This window comes from Phyllobates terribilis, unplaced genomic scaffold (assembly GCF_046119375.1).
Source record: "Phyllobates terribilis strain yellow unplaced genomic scaffold, ASM4611937v1 Scaffold_1__5_contigs__length_1240528914, whole genome shotgun sequence".
NCBI classification, from domain to species: Eukaryota; Metazoa; Chordata; class Amphibia; order Anura; family Dendrobatidae; genus Phyllobates; species Phyllobates terribilis.
This window is the reverse complement of record NW_027362761.1, coordinates 1,074,106,754-1,074,130,878: the sequence shown is the minus strand read 5'-3', so window position 1 is coordinate 1,074,130,878 and position 24,125 is coordinate 1,074,106,754. Positions and strand designations below refer to the sequence as shown.

Genomic DNA, 24,125 nt, shown 5'->3' with positions numbered 1-24,125 from the left:
TACAAGACCTGAAGTTAAATACAAAATAGAGTTTTTCGAAAGTAACACAACCATATGTATGGCCATACCATCCATTCAATCATGCATAAAATAAGACTAAAGTGTCAAAAAGTCATATAGCCTCATGATATTGCAAGAGTTTTTATTGCTATTGTTGTTATATTTTTTGTGTCAATAAAAGTAGTTCGCTCCATCAAGCTGGGAATGGAAAGTGACTACCGTATCATCAGGATAAGTGTAAAAAGAGCATACATTCACGCGGAACACGCAACACACGCCTCATCCAGGATACGTCCTGAATGCTAAACAGGGCGCGCATGCGCTGAAACCAAGATATGCGCTATACCTGTTTATTGGCCTGGGCATATGTCTCTAAGGAGACGACTAGTACACTTTAGAGGGAGCACATTCGCACTACGCACTCTTTTAAACATTGCGCACGCGTGTAGTTCGCTCTATACTTTATGTTTGACCCGGTGTAACAGGCCAGATTAACCCCCCGCCCAGAACTTTGACCCAGAACTATTGATATTTCACTTCCCGTTTATTACCCTGTATCCCTCTGTCCTGACTTACTGCTCATGCGCATGGGCACCATGGTGGCCGGTCTGATGGCGGCTTTCCTCAGCTGATAATGTTTAAGGTAATTATTTAATGATATATAAAATACTTGACTAGATGAATTTCACCATCATTATTTCCTCCCCTGGTGAAGACACCCCAGTAGTGGCGATACGCGTGGGGTTGGGGGTCTCTTTTTAACCTATTTGTGTATCTTTGTATTCACCACATGAATGGCATTATGGGTATTTCTCCCAGGTAAAAGTTCTCCATTTTTCTAAATATGGTTGTGGCTACAGCATAATAGATTGTATTAATGTGAGTATCACTTCTCATGTCCTTTGCCTTACCTTGTATTTCAAGTGGGTATTAGGTATAATGCTATAACTTTGGGGTGTGCCAGCTTGTACTTACCATGACCCTGTGCTTGGGGTTTAGTCCACACAATATTGTGGTGTGGCTTGTTGTTACATTTAAAAGTTTTTAATTTTTGGAATGTTTGTCTAGTTGTTTGTTCAATAAACGTATATGATGAAATATTGGTGATCCCTGTCCATACATACTTCTTTCTTCTTGCATACGATTGAATTATAGCCTCTTAGTATGTGACGGGTGGAACACTACAGCGTATTATTATTGTGGTGCCCTCCGCCTCTCTCCCTAACAAAACCGGATATCTTGGCAGTAAAAAAGCTGCAGACAAAAAACAGGTTTTGCTGGCTTTTTTGCTGCTTTTCTTGCTGCATTTTCAGGATCCCAAAGTTTAGCTTTGCTTCCACCAAAGAAGCATGAACAATGCAATGTGTTAGGCCACCAATGCAAGATGTATGTGGCGCCATAAAATATTTTTGGGAAAAAGGGCAATTTGATCAAATTATTTAGTGGAAAAAGGTTTTTAAGTCTGAAATAAGGGTCTGAATACTTATGGCATTGTGATATTTCAGTTTTTCTTTTTTAATACATTTGCAAAAATTTCTACATTTCTGTTTTTTTTTCAGTCAAGATGGGGTGCAGAGTGTACTTTAATGAGAAAAAAATGAACTTTTTAGAACTTACCAATGGCTGCAATGAAACAAAGAGTGAAAATTTAAAGGGGTCTGAATACTTTCAGAATACTTTACAGTGTACCCACTGTATGCTCCCATCCAGACAATGTCTATTTCAGGGAGGCCTTGTATATTTCAGCAAGACAATTCTAAACCACATACTGCATCCATCACAGCAGCATGGCGTCACAGAGAATAGTTCTGGTGATGAACCGGCCGCCTGTAGAACTGTCACCAATAGAAAACATTCGGTGCATTATGAAATAAAAAATCCGGCAAAGAAGCCCCAGGACTGAGCAGCAGCGAGAATCCTACATCAGACATGAATGGGACAATATTTCTCCCCTAAACCTCCAGTAATTGTCTCTTCACTTCCCAGGTGTTTACAGACGGCTGTAAAAAGAAGTGTAGATGCCACACAATGGTAACCATTGCCCTGTCACAACTTTTTTGACACATGTTGCTGCCATAAATTTCTAAGTGAGTTATTTTTTCACATTAAATGGAAAAATGTCTTGCACCTATCAAGGAATGTTGGTATTAACTCTACAAAAGCCTGATACTGTCTTCAGACACTGATGATAGAAATAATGGTATAATGGAGTGCATGTTATATTCTAGAGCCCTGATTCATAATTTGTGGACGGTTTCAAGTTAAAAAAATAACTACAAAAAGAACGCCAAGGGGGTAATTGAGTACATTTGTGCAAAAAAAAAAAGCTGACTTTTTATGAAAATAAAAACATCTGGTACTGGCTGACCATCCCCACATTGATGAACAAAACAGAAAAGTGGCCAGTGGTCGACCAATGCATCAAACACTGTGCGCACGTTTTGGCGAATTTGGCTAAGTTCCCACTGTGTGGAATTGGTGCAGGTTTTCAGCGTTTCTGCACCAACTTGCTAATTTTTTTAATGCTTTTTTTTTATCACATGTATTTTTTACTGATTTTTTTCAATTCTGAGATCTGTTTTTGTCTTTTTTACTTTTTTTGTCACAGACGTTTTCTCAAGTTTAAAAGTTATAACTTTTTGGTTGCTGTGGATCTGACCGCCGTGGCCTACACTGACCCCAAGGCTCTGAGGAGCCCCAGCTGAATGAAGTGGAGGTCGATCAGGCGCACTGCTGCTCCATTCATTTTTAGGGAGCATTCAGACGTCTGTAAAAAGTGGTCTGATATGGGATCGCAATGGTCGGGCTGGCTGCGGCTCTCCTGACCTGAGCGTCATAGCCTCATATGTATATTTCTATGAAGCTGTCACGTTTGTATAAGAAGACCCACGGCCTGTCCATACATTGTGGCCCATGCTCGGTCCGATCTGCGCGGACATCTGAATGAGCCCTTAATGCGAAGGCAGGAGATTGCCAAGCACAGCACTCTGCAGATCTTCGGCACTCCTATTAGGCCACGGCTGCACTATCAGTATTCGGTCAGTATTTTTTCTCAGGAGTGGGAGCCAAAACCAGGAGTGGGTGATAAATGCAGAATTGGTGACTTGTTTCTATTATACCTTTTCTCTGATTGTTCTTCACCTGGTTTTGGCTCCCACTCCTGAGAAAAAATACTGACCGAATACTGATAGTGGGGCCATGGCCTTAGAATGAATGAAGTGGCAGTGCACATGACTGACCTCCTCTACATTGGTTCTCGGGATCATGGGGGGGTCACAGCGGTTGAACCCCCCAGTGATCAGAAAGTTATCCCCTATTCCATAGCTTTTAATCTTGAGAACACCCCTTTAAGTCATCTTCCTGTTTGCTCATTTATCTATGGTTGACAAATCTTTATTGATCCTGTCATGTACCTGTTCACACAGTGCTTACTGCTTTCAGCTGCACAAATGCACTAAAAAAACATGTATTTTTTATATGTGAATGTTCCTCATCTCATCTAAGTGGGGAGACGCCATGATGGGACGAACGTCCCTGAGAAGTTCTGCCTGTCACCCACCCTGACACCGGCTGTGCCCCGTGTGTCTGCTAGAGGGCGGCAGGCACATTATCTCTTCCGGTGTCGGGAGGATTTCCGGCCGCTGCGCTGTAGGAGAGCGGAGGTCACGGCGCTGTGCGGCACCTGGGGCTGATGGTGGTTACACCCGGCCGCCGACATGGACTCTCCTCAGGCCAATGTCAGTGAGCAGCAGCCACCACACGGGAGGATGCAGGTATGGCCGGCACAGGTGCTGCAGGGAGCAGAGCAGCTGCCGGCGCCTCCAGGACACTGCAGTGACTTCTATGGGACAACACACGGGGACTCTGCGGTGTAGGGGGCCACTCTTGTATTATTGGGACACATGTAATGATGCATAACGCAATAAGTATCAGCAGACCCCCTATGTCAGTGGAGACCACCACCTGACATTACTGTGGAGGGCGCATGTTGTAATGTCGGGCCTTATGGCTTTATCCTAAGTGGCACCAGATGCATTTGGCAGCCGCTTATCCCAAACCTACAGGTGACAGTGTGGCCTGTGGTCGTCGGGCCGGTGTGCGGCCTGTGGTCGTCGGGCCGGTGTGCGGCCTGTGGTCGTCGGGCCGGTGTGCGGCCTGTGGTCGTCGGGCCGGTGTGCGGCCTGTGGTCGTCGGGCCGGTGTGCTGCCTGTGGTCGTCGGGCCGGTGTGCGGCCTGTGGTCGTCGGGCCGGTGTGCTGCCTGTGGTCGTCGGGCCGGTGTGCGGGGATTTCTTGATGTCCGGGGGACGCGAAGCTTAGCTTTTTGTTATTAAATTATTTCTGCTATTACACGGCAGCCAGACCGCTAATATGGGCCATACAGGTAAGCATAGACTCACATTTCTATCACCTGTATGCCCATATTAGCGGTCTGAAAAATCCCAGGGGGTGACAGATTTCCTTTAATTGTAAAGTGCCGCGGAATAAGTTGGCGCTATATAAATAAAATAATAATAATAAGGGAACGAGATGTAAACAAGTGTTAATATCTCAATAATGGCAGCAAATTTTAATAAGCAGTAAATTGCAAAAATGCTAACTGTTACAATCTCTATTTCTGAAAATACACAATTTATAAAAATGGGAATAACTCCAATCTCATTGGAATGCAACTCATTGATGAAGGAAAGTAAATGTTTTCTGGTTCCGGACCAAATGATGAAAATATCGTCAATGAATCGGCACCAAAATATAATTCTTGGGGTCCCCCAAATGGTCTCAACTTTGAAAACCAGTGTTTCTTCCCACCAGCTAAGGAGGATCTTCGCATAGGATGGGGCACATGATGTTCCCATTGCTGTTCCCCTCAGCTGGTGGAAGTACTTGTTGTCAAAAAGGAAATAGTTATGAGTTAGGATAAATTGTAGAAGTTGGATGACAAGTTTATCAAAATATGTGGCTTTAGACTGTAGGAAATGTTCAGTTTCCTTAATCCCATATTTATGGGGTATGCTGCTATATAGAGACTCTATCAATAGGTGCCAGGAAGGTGTTGTTTCAGGGATAATTACTTTTGCTTTGTTGTACTTTTGGATGTTGCTTCTGTCCTTATAATAGTTTAATACTCATGTATAGGGCTCCCTAGGGTCAAAGGCTTCGTGCCTACGATCCGTAATAGCAGCGTTTTGAACGCAGCTCACCGTTTCTGCGTCCAAAAAACGCTGCATTGTGCATTAGAAGCACAGTGGATGGGATTTATAGAAATCTCATGCCCACTGTGCTTCTATTTGACGCCGCGTAAACTCACCGGTGGATCGGATTTACAGAAATTTCCCCAATAGAATGTATTGGATGCGGTAACTCCAATTGTGTTCAGTGAACACATGCGGAGTTACCTGCTTGATTGGATGCAGGGCTTTGGACGCAGCGAAAATACGCTGCGTCCACAGTGCTGCTATATCCTGATCCTGCGCACATTGCCTAATGTAACGGGTCCGGGAGGCGGAACCTCTGAGCTACTATACAAGGGGGCGGCCCTTGTAAGGGAGCGGGTGGCAGTCTCTGGATGAATGGACAGGGAGATACGGCAAGTGATCAGGGCAGTCTCTGGGAGAACGGACAGGGAGATACGGCAAGTGATCAGGGCAGTCTCTGGGTAAGGGGTAGGTACGACCTGTGATGGCAGAGCCTCCGGGTAGGCTAGCAGGCAGATGGTAGATGGGTGCTCCCAGGTGAGCAAGCGAGAGTCTCTGGAATAGCAGGTGGTCACGGCACGTGACGGCGGAGCCTCCGGGCTGGCAGGCAGGCAGGTAACGGAGAAGCGCTCCCAGGTGAGCGGGCAAGAGTCTCTGGAATAGCTGGTGGTCACCGCACGTGACAACGGGACCTCCGGGCTGGCAAGCAGGCAGGTAACGGAGATGCGCTCCCAGGTGAGCGGGCAAGAGTCTCTGAGATAGCTGGTGGTCACAGCACGTGACAACGGAGCCTCCGGGCTGGCAAGCAGGCAGGTAACGGAGAAGCGCTCCCAGGTGAGCGGGCAAGCTGGTCCATAGACAGACTGACCGGAGTAGTAAGGCAGACCGTCGGACCTCAGGCAAGCAGGCAGGTAGCTGATATGCGCTCCCAGGTGAGCGGGCAGGCTGGTCCTTAGACAGACTGACAGGAGTAGTAAGGCAGACCGTCGGACCTCAGACTGGCAGACAGGTAACAAGTATTCAGGCAGGAATCAGGCAGGTAACTGGCAGGAATCAGGCAGGTAACTGGCAGGTAACTGGCAACGGGACCTGAGGGCTGAAGCACAGGTGAGACACAGGTGCAAACAACATTGCTCGGGCACCTCCATTTTGGAGGAGGTGCCTTATATATGATGAAGTCCTCCGGCCATTGGCCGGGGACTCTTTAGGGCGGCGCGCGCGGCCCCTTTAAGAGGAGGGGAGCGCGCGCGCGCGCGCCCTAAGCACAGGGGCCGGGAAGGAGCGCGCGCCGAGAGCAGAGCAGGAGGAGGACGCCGGGACGGAGCGCGCGCTGACAGCAGAGCGGGGAAAGGACGCCGGGCACGGAGCAGAGCGGTGAGGGGAGCAGCGTCCCTGCCTAGCAGAGGGCAGGGACGCCAGCGCTACAGTACCCCCCCCTTTAGGCCCCCCCTTTTTTAGGCCAGACAGAAATTTAGCTAGGATGAGAGGGGCATGGATGTTCTCCCGGGGCTCCCACGTTCTCTCCTCAGGACCAAACCCCCTCCAATCTACCAGAAAAAAGGTCTTTCCTCTTACCCTTTTGCTGGCAAGAATGTTCTCTACCTCAAACTTGTCCTCAGCAGAAACCAGAGCAGGAGGCGTACCTTTAGAAAAAGAGTTAAGTACCACAGGTTTGAGGAGAGATACATGGAAGGAGTTAGGGATCCGTAAGTTGGCCGGGAGTTTCAATTTATAGGCTACCGGGTTGATCTGACCGATGACCACCAGTGGGCCGATGAACCGAGACCCTAACTTATAGGAAGGGATCTTGAGTCGGACATATTTGGACGAGAGCCAGACTTTATCCCCAGGACGGAATTGAGGAGGGTCCATCGCTAAATGCTGCCAGGGGGCAGCAGGTACTGGCAGAGGAAGAAGGCGGCCGGCCGACAGGTGTCTCGGAACTTTGTTGCGGGCGCAGGACACACAGGCAGAAACAAAGTCCATAACATCCTTGTGCAGGTTAGGCCACCAGTAGTGTCGGGTAATAAGCTGGAGGGTCTTTTTCCGACCGGCGTGGTTAGCTAGCTTAGACGAATGACCCCAGTGTAGGATTCTCTCCCGATCAGGTACCGATACGAACGTCTTACCAGGAGGGAGACAATTTAGACTCACGGGAGCCACCTGCATTACTCTGGCGGGATCGATGGGGCAGTCACATGGTCTATGAGGTGGTGATGTCTCTGCCTCCTCCTTAACAAAGACATCAGCACTAGACCAATAAGGAGTCGGAAGTCCAGGTAGATTAGCTGGGATAGGAGAGGGACGGACGGAATGGACGGGAACCAGGCAGGTTTTATGACAGGCCTGTCCCCAGTGAAGGACTTCTCCGGTTTGCCAGTCAAGCACGGGTGCATGTCTCTGGAGCCAAGGCAGACCTAGCAAGAGGGCGTGAGGGAGACCAGGCAGAACGTGAAAGGAGATACTCTCTGAATGCAGCATTCCCACCTGCAGAGTAATGGATTCGGTGATGAATTGGATGGGGCGAGGTAAGAGGCCCCCATCCACGGCAACAACAGACAAGGGTACAGCCAGAGGTTTGGTGGGGATGCGGAATTTCTCCACCAGGGACTGTGAAATAAGATTTCCGGCTGCTCCAGAGTCAAGTTGGGCTAGTTCGGAATAACGATTCTCCCCGCAGATGATTGAGACTGACAACAGCAGGGATGGAGAGGATTTATTTTTGTCTAGATCGACCCCTCTGAGTGAACCTAGATACAGGCGTTCTCCCGACCTCTCCGGGCAGGCACGGATCAGATGCTCCTTACTGCCACAGTAGAAGCAGCTCCCCTCGGCACGGCGGAAATCCTGACGGGATTTGACCATCTTGGTCTGGTCGACCTGCATAGGCTCAGGAGAGTGTACCTGGGGAGAAACGGAAGGAATGACGGGTTCCTGGAAAGTAGGAGCTAGACGTGGAATCCTTCTCTCACGGGTGACCTCTTTGGCACGCTCCTGGAACCGTAGGTCAATCCGGGTGGCAAGGGTTATTAGATCATCGAGAGTGGTAGGAATGTCCCGACCAGCAAGTTCATCTTTAATACGGCCGGACAGACCCTCCCAGAAGACGGATACCAGGGCTTCGTTATCCCAGGCCAGCTCCGAGGCAAGGGTACGGAACCGTATGGCATATTGGCCCACGGTGAGGCTTCCCTGACGGAGGCGAAGCAGAGAAGATGCGGATGAGGTCCTCCGTCCGGGTTCGTCGAAGGCTTTCCGGAAAGCCATGAGAAAGGCAGGCAAGTCGGACACCAGGGGATCTCCTCTCTCCCATAGAGGATTTAGCCAGGCCAGGGCCTCCCCGGTGAGATGGGACATGATAAAGGCAATTTTGGCTCGGTCGGAGTTAAACTGGTGGGATAATAGTTCAAAATGCAGGGTGCACTGATTTATGAAGCCCCGAGCCAGGACGGAGTCGCCTCCGAAGCGAGGAGGTGCAGAGAGCCGGGGTCCGGAAAAGGATACCTTGGTACTGGCGGAGGTTGTTGGTGGATCAGACAGAGTGTTCAGGCGAGTATTAACATTCCGCAGGTGACCCAGGATGGTCTCCTGTTGGGACCTCTGACGGGACAGTTCAAGACAGAGGTCCGAGAGCGAGGGAGCTTGGGTGCCACCGGGTTCCATGGCCCGAGCAAACTGTAACGGGTCCGGGAGGCGGAACCTCTGAGCTACTATACAAGGGGGCGGCCCTTGTAAGGGAGCGGGTGGCAGTCTCTGGATGAATGGACAGGGAGATACGGCAAGTGATCAGGGCAGTCTCTGGGAGAACGGACAGGGAGATACGGCAAGTGATCAGGGCAGTCTCTGGGTAAGGGGTAGGTACGACCTGTGATGGCAGAGCCTCCGGGTAGGCTAGCAGGCAGATGGTAGATGGGTGCTCCCAGGTGAGCAAGCGAGAGTCTCTGGAATAGCAGGTGGTCACGGCACGTGACGGCGGAGCCTCCGGGCTGGCAGGCAGGCAGGTAACGGAGAAGCGCTCCCAGGTGAGCGGGCAAGAGTCTCTGGAATAGCTGGTGGTCACCGCACGTGACAACGGGACCTCCGGGCTGGCAAGCAGGCAGGTAACGGAGATGCGCTCCCAGGTGAGCGGGCAAGAGTCTCTGAGATAGCTGGTGGTCACAGCACGTGACAACGGAGCCTCCGGGCTGGCAAGCAGGCAGGTAACGGAGAAGCGCTCCCAGGTGAGCGGGCAAGCTGGTCCATAGACAGACTGACCGGAGTAGTAAGGCAGACCGTCGGACCTCAGGCAAGCAGGCAGGTAGCTGATATGCGCTCCCAGGTGAGCGGGCAGGCTGGTCCTTAGACAGACTGACAGGAGTAGTAAGGCAGACCGTCGGACCTCAGACTGGCAGACAGGTAACAAGTATTCAGGCAGGAATCAGGCAGGTAACTGGCAGGAATCAGGCAGGTAACTGGCAGGTAACTGGCAACGGGACCTGAGGGCTGAAGCACAGGTGAGACACAGGTGCAAACAACATTGCTCGGGCACCTCCATTTTGGAGGAGGTGCCTTATATATGATGAAGTCCTCCGGCCATTGGCCGGGGACTCTTTAGGGCGGCGCGCGCGGCCCCTTTAAGAGGAGGGGAGCGCGCGCGCCCTAAGCACAGGGGCCGGGAAGGAGCGCGCGCCGAGAGCAGAGCAGGAGGAGGACGCCGGGACGGAGCGCGCGCTGACAGCAGAGCGGGGAAAGGACGCCGGGCACGGAGCAGAGCGGTGAGGGGAGCAGCGTCCCTGCGTAGCAGAGGGCAGGGACGCCAGCGCTACACCTAACAGGGTAAGACGACGGTGAGCAGGGGCAACGTGTTGCGTGCGTCTATAGGGTGCCATCCTCCGTGGTTAGAAAGGGTTACCTATAGGGTGTAGTATCTAGGGAGAGTATTGTCTATCCTACCCTATATTGAGTATTGGTAGTCTGTTTTGGCCTTTTGGACCACTTACCAATTTATTTCTTTGGGATGATATTTTTGGTTTTCTTTTAACTATTCCTAATAAAGAATAATTTAAACTTGTTTCTTGTTTCTGTGTTGGCCCTGTACTACATTATTCCATGCAGGAGGCCAAATTAAGATTCCTTGACAATCACCCTCCTGTTGTATGTCAGGATGCTCTTCTGGTATACTGGGGATTTACAATAGGATTTTAAGATTTCCTTACAACAAACATAGTGGAATTTGATTATCATCTCTCACAAAAGTCCCTGTCACAATCTAAACCGCACTATAGAATATGTTGGTGCTGTATACTGCGTGCAGATTTATTAGGCCAGTGAGTGTTTTGACCAAATCATCATTTTTATGCAGATTTTCCACCTCCGCGCTGTATAAACGTGAATGCTGATTGGATGAAGCAGATCAGGTGGTGTATCTGTATAATGAGGGAGGGTGCGGCCGAAGGATACAATATCCTTTATCAAAGTGTGCAGAATTATTAGGCAACTTGTTTTCCTCAGGCAAAATGCTCCAAAAAAAAAGATTTAACTGACTCAGTCAAAAATTGTTAAGTCTTAGTCATAAAAATGAATATATGATCAAAATACTCATTTTCTAACAACTTAGTGCACACCGTGTATAGGTAACAAGAAACAAAATAAACCTTCCCATTTCGGGAACTTGCACCCCACCCAACCCCCTCACTCATTTTGGCTCCTGTGATGAGATTGTTTTCTTGACTAAATCTGGCCATTATTTCTCCACAGAGCAGTTACACTCCCACTGAGGAGGAGAAGAGAGTCCTGAGAGAGTGTAATTCTGAGAGCTTCTGGTACAGATGTAAGTTGGTGGTCATCACATTGTTTTTTTTTTTTTAATTTTCTTACACTGGTAATCCGGAAGTTTCAAAAAGTTTCCCCAACAACAAGAATTGTTATGAAATAATAACTTTTAATCACCAATTCAGCCGCCCACTGCTCCAGTGATCCCTGACCGTCCTGCAGCAATGACAGCACGTCCATTGATCACCGGACCTCTGTAACCAGTCACTAGCTTTACCTGAGGCTAGTGATTGGCTGCAGTGGGCATGTGACCATTGAACGTGATATCATCGATGCAGGGACGATGGGCGTCACCATGCTGGCAGTGGATTGAAAAGGCAAGAAATTGTTCTATTATTATATATTTTCTGCTGCCAGGCAAATTTATAAAAAAAACAGATAATCCTTTACCAATGGATTTAATGTTTTCTCACTATATGATCTCATTTCAATACACCATTTTATAATCAGTTTTTTTCTATCCACTGTAGCTGATAAATGTATGCATGTATTTTTTAAATGACCTTTCAGTCCCTCACTGTACAGTCCTAGTATTCTTCCTACCCCATATTATAAAAAAACAAAATATTCATCTAGCATCTGAGTTTTGGCATTTCTGCTTCCCATTGTAGAGGGTGGATAAATGCTGATGACAAAATCTGTGCACCCATTTACTTCACTGGAAAGACGTCCGATGTCTATGATTATGTGGCAGCACTTTCACGGGAACAAGAGCTATACAAATAATAGAGATCACACCGGTGGGTATCATAAAGAACAAGGTTTTATTAAAGCTTCAATGCAAAGCACAAACAACACAATGGCTGAAAACACTTAAAAATCTCTATTGTACTACACACAGAAATCAAATGGACTCCTCATCATACGTGGCCAGAATTATCCCCCCGTCTGTAAATTAAAGGTCCCTGGTCAATATAATTAAAAAGTTATCAAACAGCTTGAAGTGCAATTATGTAGTGTAGCAAAGCATATGTATATAGTAATGCTGATATATCAAAATTAGGAATAATATAACATTTATTAGTGCAAAGTATAAATGCTATTGAGGCCTTAGGGGAAGTAAGAGGTCTGTGTGTGTCCTCGTGTATTGCTGCATCACATGGCTTCTTCCACTCGATTGCCTGATTTTATTTTATTCCTGATTTTGGTATATCAGCTTTAATATATACATATGCTGGTACACTATAAAATTGCACTTTACGCTTTGTGTTACTTATATTTTTTTTTTTTTTGCATTGGCCAAGGACCTTTGAATAGGAGGTAGGGGATAATTCTGGCCACATATGGTTAACCGTTTTATTTTGTGTGTAGCACAGTAGTGCTTTTTGTTTTTTGCGCGTTTTAACAATTTGTGTTGCTTCTTGGTGCTTTGCATCGAAGCTTTAACAATATTGTATTTTTCATGATACCCCGCAGTGTGCATGGCTGATATTTGTAAAGCGCTCGGTCTTGTCTTTTAGTACATTTTGCTATGCGAGCATGTAGGTATGTAGATGTTCCTGTTGATTTGCTATATGTAGCACGTTCACAGGAGGTGTCAGTCCGAAGTCATGCCCGCCTCTCTGACTGCTTCTGCAGTTTTCAGAAGATCTTATTGATGAGGGAAGGATGAACAATTGTTTACACCTGACTGTATATACAAAGTGACTGACTGATGTAGATCTGTGTTACTTATGTACGTCTATCATTTTAGCGGTCCCCTTCTCGGTCATAAGCATGGTAGCCACACAGACCCTCATCCACAGAGGTAAGCGCTCTCATCTTTATGGCAGCGACGACTAATAATTCAGCTATATTTGTATGTTTTCTTATTAACCCAATAACGTGCATACCCTAACATGTACAGTACAGACCAAAAGTTTGGACACACCTTCTCATTTAAAGATTTTTCTGTATTTTCATGACTATGAAAATAGTACATTCACACTGAAGGCATCAAAACTATGAATTAACACATGGGGAATTATATACTTAACAAAAAAGTGTGAAACAACTGAAAATATGTCTTCTATTCTAGGTTCTTCAAAGTAGCCACCTTTTGCTTTGATGACTGCTTTGCACACTCTTGGCATTCTCTTGATGAACTTCAAGAGGTAGTCACCGGAAATGGTTTTCACTTCACAGGTGTGCCCTGTCAGGTTTAATAAGTGGGATTTCTTGCCTTATAAATGGGGTTGGGACCATCAGTTGTGTTGTGCAGAAGTCAGGTGGATACACAGCTGATAGTCCTACTGAATAGACTGTTAGCTGCTTTTTTCTTGCTGTAATACAAATTCTAAGTAAAGAAAAACGAGTGGCCATCATTACTTTAAGAAATGAAGGTCAGTTAGTCCGAAAAATTGGGAAAACTTTGAAAGTGTCCCCAAGTGCAGTTGCAAAATCCATCAATCGCTACAAAGAAACTGGCTCACATGAGGACCGCCCCAGGAAAGCAAGACCAAGAGTCACCTCTGCTTCTGAGGATAAGTTTATCCGAGTCACCAGCCTCAGAAATCGCAGGTTAACAGCAGCTCAGATTAGAGACCAGGTTAATGCCACACAGAGTTCCAGCAGCAGACACATCTCTTCAACAAGTGTTAAGAGGAGACTTTGTGCAGCAGGCCTTCATGGTAAAATAGCTGCTAGGAAACCACTGCTAAGGACAGGCAACAAGCGGAAGAGACTTGTTTGGGCTAAAGAACACAAGGAATGGACATTAGACCAGTGGAAATCTGTGCTTTGGTCTCATGAGTCCAAATTTGAGATCTTTGGTTCCAACCACGGTGTCTTTGTGCGACGCAGAAAAGGTGAACGGATGGACTCTACATGCCTGGTTCCCACCGTGAAGCATGGAGGAGGAGGTGTGATGGTGTGGGGGTGCTTTGCTGGTGACACTGTTGGAGATTTATTGAAAATTGAAGTCATACTGAACCAGCATGGCTACCACAGCATCTTGCAGTGGCATGCTATTCCATCCGGTTTGTGTTTAGTTGAACCATCATTTATTTTTCAACAGGACAATGACCCCAAACACACCTCCAGGCTGTGTAAGGGCTATTTGACCAAGAGGAAGAGTGATGGGGTGCTACGCCAGATGACCTGGCCTCCACAGTCACCAGACCTGAACCCAATCGAGATGGTTTGGGGTGAGCTGGACCGCAGAGTGAAGGCAAAAGGGCCAACAAGTGCTAAGCATCTCTGGGAACTCCTTCAAGATTGTTGGAAGACCATTTCCGGTGACTACCTCTTAAAGCTCATCAAGAGAATGCCAAGAGTGTGCAAAGCAGTCATCAAAGCAAAAGGTGGCTACTTTGAAGAACCTAGAATATAAGACATATTTTCAGTTGTTTCACACTTTTTTTGTTAAGTATATAATTCCACATGTGTTAATTCATAGTTTTGATGCCTTCAGTGTGAATGTACAATTTCCATAGTCAAGAAAATACAGAAAAATCTTTAAATGAGAAGGTGTGTCCAAACTTTTGGTCTGTACTGTATATTGAGATTTAGCAGTCTTGTCACTCACTCCTTTTTTTTTTGACACAACTACCATTAAAGTTTAGACAAAAGCTTAAATTTTACTGCTTCTTTTCAAACAATAATGCTTGTTGTGGCTGTAAACCATGACTTGCCTGCCCTAAAAATACCTTACAATCCAATGCAATTGTATTCAAGTGCATGTTTTCAACAATTTATTTATTTATTTTACTCGCTTATAGTGCCATTAATTCCACAGCGCTTTACAGACATTATCGGCACTGTCCCCATTGGGGCTCACAATCTAAATCCCTATCAGTATGTCTTTGGAGTGTGGGAGGAAACTGGAGAACCCAGAGGAAACCCACACAAACTCCTTGCAGAATTTATGAAAAATCTTTACAAGAATAGATCACAAAGTTCCATGTCTGTTTATTTGGTGTATGCACAATAAGGCAATAAACCAATGTGGAACAATTACAAGTTAATAGATAAAGGGAGTACTGGGATTGTAACTTCGTATGATGCTGATTCCTGGGAGTCCAATTACAAAGAAAACTGGGGTGCGGAGTTCCCTGTCTGAGTGGAGTCAGTAGGATTCATGGGATTCCAGAATACAGTCACAAACTTTTGAATGAAGTTGCAGTGTACATGCTCGAGCACCGCTTCAGCCCAACAAGGACCTGAAGTCCCTGTATTTGGGATCCGTGTAAGTCCCAATGATCAGTTGAGTTTTGGTTCATTTACTTTGCACTTCACTTTCATTTTTTAAGGGGGTTGAAATGAATAGTGTGCAGTCAGTCTATGTGACTGCAGACTGTAAAGTCCTCCCCAGCGCCGGCACTGTGCACTGCGAGGATTCGCTATAAAATGTTGATTCTTAGTGAAGCGACATGAGTGTTATATATGTTGCACATAACACTTTTTATTTCAATAATTACAGGAACTCTTACAACTTCAACCAGATTCGGTCCTTTTCCAAAAGTAGCTTGTAAGTGCAATTCATTTTCACTTGTGTCCTCTATTCAGCAGTTTTAAAGAGCTTTTGATAGTTTTACTGTTTTCATTGCTGAAATTTGCAGGCAAATGCTGCCACCAATTAAATGTATTGAGTCTATTTGTATAGTGAATTTCATTCTTTTTTTTTCCCTGGAAGTTGCTGGTCTCCTTGGATACATCGCAGGAAAAGTTTCTTACATTAAACAATGCAGAGAGAAATTTCTAAAATTAGAAAATTCTCCAATGGCTGAAATGATTCGACAAGGACCAAGGGCTCAAACAACGTAAGATATTCTCTTGTCATTTTACCAACTAAAACAAAGTGTTATCAAAGATAAAAAAACAAACAGTAAATTTAATTTTTGCTACTGAATCATCCATCATTAATCATAGTTTATATGATCCCTTTGTTGCTCCCGTAGAGTAGATGTCTGAATAAGACTGGTTCGATATGGCGGCATTTTAGGATCTTTGGAGTGAACATGACACCCAACCTGCCATTGATTCTAGTAAGCCATGTCTGATTTCTGAAGGGTAAAAGACCTATGTGGGGTACAGATATCGGGGCCTTTGCACAATGGCTTAAATACGTATTTCTATCTCCTACATTTATGGCATGTCCATTGGATATGTAAAAAATGTATAATGGGTACTAAATGCCTTACCACTGGGATCTACATCTATGTGGTCCCACTGCAGACTGCTGTGAGTGGAGAGGTGGTTGTAATCACCATACTAATGAATGGGCGTACTGATCACCTCTAGAGATGAGCGGTGTTCAACTCGAACTGTTCGCCAATCTCAAATTCAAGCTGTTTTGGGCGGTGTTTGAGTCGTTCGACCAACTCGAACGATTTGCAAAAAATTCGGCTGTTCGAGGTTATGTTCAATAACTGTTCGTGCACCAAAAGCGTAACTGGATTTTTTCACAGTAATACTTTCGAGATGCTCAGGCGGGAGCTCGGGTCACCGTCCTGCATGTCTGGTGCTATTTAGAGCACCAATCATGCAGGGATTGTCTGCCACTCACTGTAATGCCACAGCCATGGTGGTTGTGGCATTACAGTGGTTGCCCAAATCGATGGGAACAGTGCTCACAGTGAAACATGAAAAGCCGGCAATTCAGCAGCAGCATACACCGGTACCCGACAATTTAGAACAGAAAGAATAGAGCATCACACATAGATTAGATAGATAGAAACATATCAGTCACATATATAATAAGTACAGTGACAGTGTTGATTACTGTACTTGTTATTTAGTGTTAAAATAAAGGATTTATTAAAAAAAAATTTGACGTGGGGTTCCCCGTAATTTTAGTCTCTAGCGGAGGTTAAGCAGACAGCTGGGGCAGATGTTTGAAGCCTGGGAAGGAGGTAATACCCACGGAGCTTCCCAGGCTACTAATATCAGCCCCCATCTGAATACCTAGCCTTTACTAGCTATTAAAATGGGGGACCCCCAAAAAAATTACGTGGGGTCCCCCCTATTTTAATAGCTAGCAAAGGCTAGGCAGACAGCTGGGGGCTGATGATATTAGCCCAGGAAGGGTGCCATGAATATTGGCCCCCTCCCAGGCTAGAAACACCAGCCGTCAGCCGCCCCAGAAATGGCGCATCCGTAGGATGCGCCAATTCTGGCACTTAGCCTCACTCTTCCCACTGCCCTGTAGTGGTGGCAGTGGGGTAATAGGGTTGGGGTTGATGTCAGCTTATAATGCCAGCTGACAGCAAGCCCAGGTTAGTAATGGAGAGGTGTCTATAAGACACCCCCATTACTAACCCCATAGTCAAAGTTAAAAAAAAACCACAACACCCAGAATGAAGTCCTTTAATTGAAATAAAGACACATTCCTTTAATGTTCTAAATTAAACTCTACTTACCGTATCGCCCATTCCAGCTGAAGCCAATGTCTTCTGCAATAAAAGTAAAATAATAAAACCAACCTCATCCTTACCTTTCCATGGTTCCCAGGACTGCTTCAGCTCTGCTACATTGACATGACAGGCTGGATCAGAGCAGAACGCTGCCATCCAGCTTGCCATGCCGCAGACACTGAGAAGCTCCTCAGTAAAGCTCCTCAGTGTCTGGCTGTGACGGCATCCAGGTGAGCCGAGTTCATGTCCAATGAACTCAGCTCACCTCATGCACGTCACTGACAGCGTGGGAGAATTCTCCTGCGCTCAGCGCTTGAGCAGGAGAATTCTCCCACGCTCAGATGGCATTGAGATGACAGGCTGGATCGCAGTTGAGCGCTACCATCCAGCTTGTCATCCTTCATAGACACTGCAGAGCGCAGGCATGCTTGCGCTCTGCAGTGTCTCTGAAGGATGACAAGCTGGATGGCAGCGCTCAGCTGCTATCCAGCCTGTCATCAGAATGCCATCCCAGCATGAGCAGGAGAAGGCTCCCACGCTGTCAGTGACGTGCATGAGGTGAGCTGAGTTCATTAGACATGAACTCTGCGCATCTGGATGCCGTCTCAGCCAGACACTGAAGAGCTTCTCAGTGTCTGCGGCATGGCAAGCTGGATGGCAGCATTCGGCTGCTATCCAGCCTGTCATGTCAATGTAGCAGAGCTACAGCTGTCCTGGGAACCATGGAAAGGTAAGGATGAGGTTGGTTAATTTTATTTTTATTGCAGAAGACATTAGCTTCAGCTGGAATGGGCGATATGGTAAGTAGGATTTAATTTAGAACATTAAAGGAATGTGTCTTTATCTCAATTAAAGGACTTTATTCTGGGTGTTGTGTTTTTTTTAAATACTTTACTAGAAATTCATGGCGGTCATGTCTAATATTGGCGTGACCCCATGAATTTCGGGCTTAGGGCCAGCTGATAATACCAAGCTGGCCCTGACCCCTTTATTACCCAGTGAGCCACTGCACCAGGGCTCTGGATGAGTTGGGTACAGCGCCAGAAGATGGCGCTTCTATGAACGTGCCATTTTCTGGGGTGGCTGCGGACTGCAATTTGCAGCAGGGGGGGCCCAGAAAGTTTGGGCCACCCTGCGCTGCGGATTCCAGCCCCCAGCTGCTTAGTTGTGCCTGGCTGGACACAAAAATAGGGCGAAGCCCCACGTATTTTTTTTTTAATTATTTCATGAAATAATTAAAAAAAAAAAAAAAAAAAAAAAAAGGGCTTCCCTATATTGTTGTGTCCGGCCAGGTACAAATAGGCAGCTGGGGGGTTGGGGGCAGCCCGTTCCTGGATGCTGTACCTGGCTGGCATACAAAAATATGGCGAAGCCCATGTCAAAATTTTTGGGAAAAATTAATTATTTTAATCCTATATTTTAATTTTATATATGTGACTGACATGTTTCTATCTATCTAATCGATGTGTGATGCTTTATTCTTTCTGTTCTAAATTGTCGGGTACCGGTGTATGCAGCTGCTGAATTGCCGGCTTTTCATGTTTCACTGTGAGCACTGTTCCCATCGATTTGGGCAACCACTGTAATGCCACAACCACCATGGCTGTGGCATTACAGTGAGTGGCAGACAATCCCTGCCTTTGGTTTTAACGGTGTTCGACAAACCGAACCGAACCCGAACACTATGGGGGTGGCTCAACACTAATCACCTCTCCACTGACAGCAGACAACATTGAGGACTCGTTCTCAATATAGATGCAGATCCCAGACCGGGACCCACAACTACTGTAGATTTATGGCCCAGTGGCTATCCTCAAAAGTTTGACCATCTGAAACTGGACTAGATTGTTTTTTCAGTCGAATCAGATGCGCTCCTCCAGATGCAAGTAACCTATTCAATTATTTTTTTATTTTAAAAGGGGAAATTCTGCACCGCTCACTTCTACATTGGGAGATGTTGCCAGTGACATCCAGTGTTGTACATCTGTCCTATTCATTTTCCCGATGCATAAGTGAGTGGTGCCGGAGTACCCCTTTTAAGTTCTACTTTGTAAATAATTTGGTCACTTTCTCACCCTCTTGGAATCTTTTCACATTTCTTTTAGTGTTTTGTAAATAACTTTTCAGATTTCCCCCGCGTACAGACCATCCTTCTGAATTTTCTCATGCTGACGTCACAGCCCCAGCCCCATCTCAGACTTATGCCCCAGTAGCAGCTGAGCCGCCATCCAGTGTATACTCCAGCAAGTATGAGTCTAATGTTGCTGAAGTGCCTTTCAGTGCATCCATGAGTGAGTCTTCACCCACTGGAATTGGAGACAATGTTTTAGCAGGTAAGTAGTGGATGATGAGTTTTGCTGCTTTAAGTCTCATAAGTGGGGGGGGGACAATTGAATCAAGTAAAAAAAAAAAAGTTTTAAAAATATAAAAGTTCATATCACCTCCATTTTGTCTCATTAAAAATAAAACATTAAAAAATACACATTTGGTATCGCTGCATTCAGAAATGTCCAATCTATCAAAATCTAAACTAAATTAATCCGATCAGTAAACGGCATAGCGAGAAAAAAAAACGAAACTCCAGAATTAAGGGGGTTTTTTTGTATCTACCTCAAAATGGTAATAAAAAAAAAAGTCAGCTCGATGTTCAAAAAATAAGCCCTCACCCAGATCCTGAAAAAAATGGAGACACTACAGATCTCAAAAAATGGCGCCTTTTTTTTTTCTCCCTTTACAAACTTTGGATTTTTTTTTTTTCACCACTTAAATTAAAAAAAAAACAAACCTATACATGTTTGGTATGTGCATACTTGTAATGTCCTGGAGAATCATAATGGCAGGTCAGTTTTAGCATTTCATGAAAATGGTAAATAAAAAACAATTGTGAAATTGCACTTTTTTTTTTCTGCAATTTCAACGCACTTGGAATTTTTTCCCTGTTTTCTAGTACGCTATGTGGTAAAATCAATGGTGTCGTTCAAAAGTGCAACTCATCCTGCAAAAAAACAAGTCATCAAATGGCCATATTGATAGGAAAACAAAAAAGCTATGGCTCTGGACAGAAAAGGAGCAAAACAATGGAAAATCCCAAGGTCGTTAAGGGGTTAAAAACTGTTGGAAAATTTCAATAAAAATACTTTATTTTTTTCTTTAAAAAGAGGGGGAAACAGGATATCAGGATCCCAAGCTATTTATATGTGCATGTAGCTCTTTCAAAGACAAGACCAGCAATACCTTTACATGAGTAGTCCCGTCCTCAGCTACTGAGAAATCAAAGTTTGAATTGATAAGCAACTGAGGCAGAAGAGCTATGTTAGATCTGAAGCCTCTGTCACTCCAGCTCTATTCCCCGCCCAGGGCCACCTCCTTCTGCTTGACTGATGGCTCCTCTCCTTTGCCTTACGTCACACAGCATAGAGGCTGTCAGTCAAGCAGGAGGAAGTGGCGCTGGACAGTGAATAGAGCTGGAGTGACAGAGGCTTCAGATCTACAAATAGCTCTTCAGTCTCATTTGCATATCAATTCAAACAACATTGATTTCTCCGTAACAGAGGAGCAGACTGATCAAGTAATGGTATTGGTGGACTTTTCCTTGAATGAGCTACATGCGCATATAAATAGTTTAGGGGTGAAATCCTGCTGACACATTCCCATTAAGTTAAAACTAGTTTGCTATAGTGGCCCTATTGAACACAATCTACATTTGTTTGTTTTTAATATTGATTTTAATGGAGAGAACGCCACCTCACAAGGTTTAGTGTTCAAGAATTCAGTGATAATAACCTTTCATTACAGTTAACTTGGAAGGCATATGAAAACTTTAAATGCTTGGAGGTTTTTTTTTTTTAATCGTTTGAGTTTGAAAATGTATAATCTTAATTGTGTTTTATTATCCAGAGCCTGATCCAATTGTAGTAGAGCCCGGCAAACAGAAACCAATCACTTATGATGAGCTGAGGGACCAGAACCGAGAGCATTACCACAAGGCTGGCCTGACATCCCCTAGAGCGCCTGTGCAGGAGAAGCAGCCTTGGAAGGAAGGTACCAAAATATATCCATAGCTTAAAAACACAAGGATGTGGATATGGTTTGTCATTCTGTCAGAAGTAAATCTTGTACAGAGGGGATTTACACTTCCCTTTTTCATGCTTACAGGAAAATAATAACCCCAGTTACACCATTTAGCGCCTCACTCTTACCCATTGATTTCAATGGGAATTCAACATGGCAGAAATTCCAGAAGATGTCTCACTGTGAGAAATCAAGAGTCTACCTTAGGGCTCATTCAAATGTCCGTGCAGATTGATCCGAACACGGACCGCTGATGCTCGGACTGGCCGCAGCTCTCCCGACCAAGTGGGATAGGCTCATAGAAATAATAGAAGCTGTCACATTTGTCTGCAGGTCTCCTCACCCAATCTGTGCATTAGTGGTCCTATCTCAGACTGATGTACACAGACGTCTGAATGAGCCTTTAGACTTTTGCAGCTGTTTTTCTAGCAAATCCATGTCAGATCTTTCTGCCCACCTAATCGTTGTATGTGGGAATGTATCCTCACAATGTCCTGCCTTATTCACAGGTCTAATGGCCTAAACTCCTCCTCATATATGCCTATGAGGCTGCTGAGTTTGGGTCCGGTACGAAGACCTGTGGAATGTCAGACTCAAGAAACTGACCTGACAATGTAGCCGATTGCTTGGATGATGCAGAGATTGAGAATTTGAGCGGATTTTGAACTGGTGCAAAGATAAAGCGGTGTAGATGCCACTGACAACCAGTCGGGTCACTGGCTTTGCTTCAGCCTCTGGAAAATCAAGTGTGTCAAGGGGGTGTAGAATTAACACTCCCGTTGTTAATATCCAATGTTCTTCAGATTAATCTTGGCTCCAAGACACTCGCCAGCAGCAGAATTTGCTGGGCAAAATTACCATCAGCAGCATATTAAAATTTAAATGGTGTCCATGTAATATTACAATCTACACTAGCTAATGCCTTAAAATTAGAATTTGTGATATATACAATACAGACCAAAAGTTTGGACACACCTTCTCATTTAAAGATTTTTCTGTATTTTCATGACTTTGAAAATTGTACATTCACACTGAAGGCATCAAAACTATGAATTAACACATGTGGAATTATATACTTAACAAAAAAGTGTGAAACAACTGAAAATATGTCTTATATTCTAGGATCTTCAAAGTAGGAATAGTCCAGAAAATACAGAAATTTCTTTAAATGAGAAGGTGTGTCCAAACTTTTGGTCTGTGTGTATGTGTGGATATATATATATATATATATATATATATATATATATATATATATATATATATATATATATATATATATATATATATATATCTTTATTTATTTTCTTTGCACTTTGGGTCTAGTATTTTCTAAAATGAGGGTGCAGAATAAGTTTGCAGCATTAAATACAAGCTAATTACACTACTTGGAGGCCCTGTTTAAATTGTACGGGTTATGGCATGAGCTAGTGTAGATTGTAATATTACATGGACGCCATTTAAACCTAGATGAGCATTTTAATATATATGTAATCTTTGCGCCCTGGGACTATTATTTTCTAAAATGGGACAACCCCTTTAACAGATATGTAGTCTTCAGACAGGACTGAGGATAACAAGATATAATATTTAATATTTTTAAAAAACACTGTGCTGTACTTGGCCCAGTGCTAAGTATCCGCTGCTGCTCCCGATATATTGGCTGCAGCGCCGATGTCTCGTGACAGCATGGCAGCTAATCGATGTGATATCAGCGCTGCAGTCAATATTAGATGTCCGGGAGCAGCGGTGATGTCTAAGCATGGGGTTTGGGGAGGACGACTAAAGCGCAAGGTTGTGGATTTTTTTTTTTGTTTGTTTTATAAAAAAAAAAAACTGCACCTGGTGACGATTTTCTGAAAGTGCACATTTCCTTTAAGACCTGGTACTCTCTCTCTTTAGGAACTTTTAAATGTTTTTTGTTTTCAATCCATGTTGTCTATACCTCATCTTACATCCAGAACATGATCTTCTCTTCCCGGTCGGTGGCATCGCCCTCACGTACAATTGTAGGCTGAATTCCTTTTTCTCACAGAGCATGCACAGAGACGGCTGTATATCGCCCATGTGCTGTGAGATATATCGCCTGCTCTTGCAAGCGATGTCAGTGAGACTGACACATATTGGGGGAAATATCACATGAGCCGCTCATTGGAGTCGGCGGGAGCTACTGGTTGCACTGGGTGTATGCTGCAAATAACCTGGAATCTGACACCTGTAGTTTTGGATTTCTGCAAAAAATTTTAAACAATAAATTTGAAAAACAAATGGTGTTCAGCACACACTGGTGGATATTTTTATCCTTGATCTATAAAATTTTCTGTATTTTTAGTGAAGAAGAACAAATATGGCGACGTGTGGGAAGAATGAAAACCCCTGCAACACACCAAATATTGTCATCTGTAGTAACTGTTCCATGTGGTGGCACTCAATAAATTAAAGCAAAATGCATAACACAACTCAGATTAATGGTGTGTAATATATTATTATTGCGTTATGTTGCCGAAATTATAAAATTACTTTTTCTGTTGGAAAGAATGGCTTTATTTTACCACATTAAATTTCAAAAACATTTTTTTTGTAAATGTTTCTTGTCTGTTTTTAATCACTCGATCAGTAACACGAATGTGCACAGTGGTCCAATCTATGGTAAAATTAGTGCACCTTGCTTGATATATTACATACACTACATATTGCGAAGCAGAAATCACAGGCTGATGT

At 44.8% G+C, this 24,125-nt stretch overlaps 1 protein-coding gene across 4 annotated transcripts; it reads left to right on the top strand.

The window, feature by feature from the left end:
- The first annotated feature begins 3,594 nt into the window (after positions 1–3,594).
- On the top strand, positions 3,595–23,989 carry OCIAD1 (OCIA domain containing 1). Of its 4 annotated transcripts, none has more exons than XM_073645512.1 (8): positions 3,595–3,773; positions 10,935–11,002; positions 12,698–12,751; positions 15,404–15,451; positions 15,617–15,743; positions 19,464–19,669; positions 21,234–21,377; positions 23,737–23,989. In XM_073645512.1, the coding sequence occupies exons 1-8, from the start codon at positions 3,736–3,738 to the stop codon at positions 23,772–23,774; spliced, it is 723 nt and encodes a 240-aa protein (XP_073501613.1). In that variant the 5' UTR covers positions 3,595–3,735; the 3' UTR covers positions 23,775–23,989. The 4 variants fall into 4 exon arrangements, with proteins under 4 accessions (XP_073501613.1, XP_073501610.1, XP_073501612.1 ...); XM_073645509.1 differs by having other exon boundaries at positions 10,930–11,002; XM_073645511.1 differs by lacking the exon at positions 23,737–23,989 and adding an exon at positions 22,530–22,583 and having other exon boundaries at positions 10,930–11,002.
- Positions 23,990–24,125: the final 136 nt, after the last annotated feature.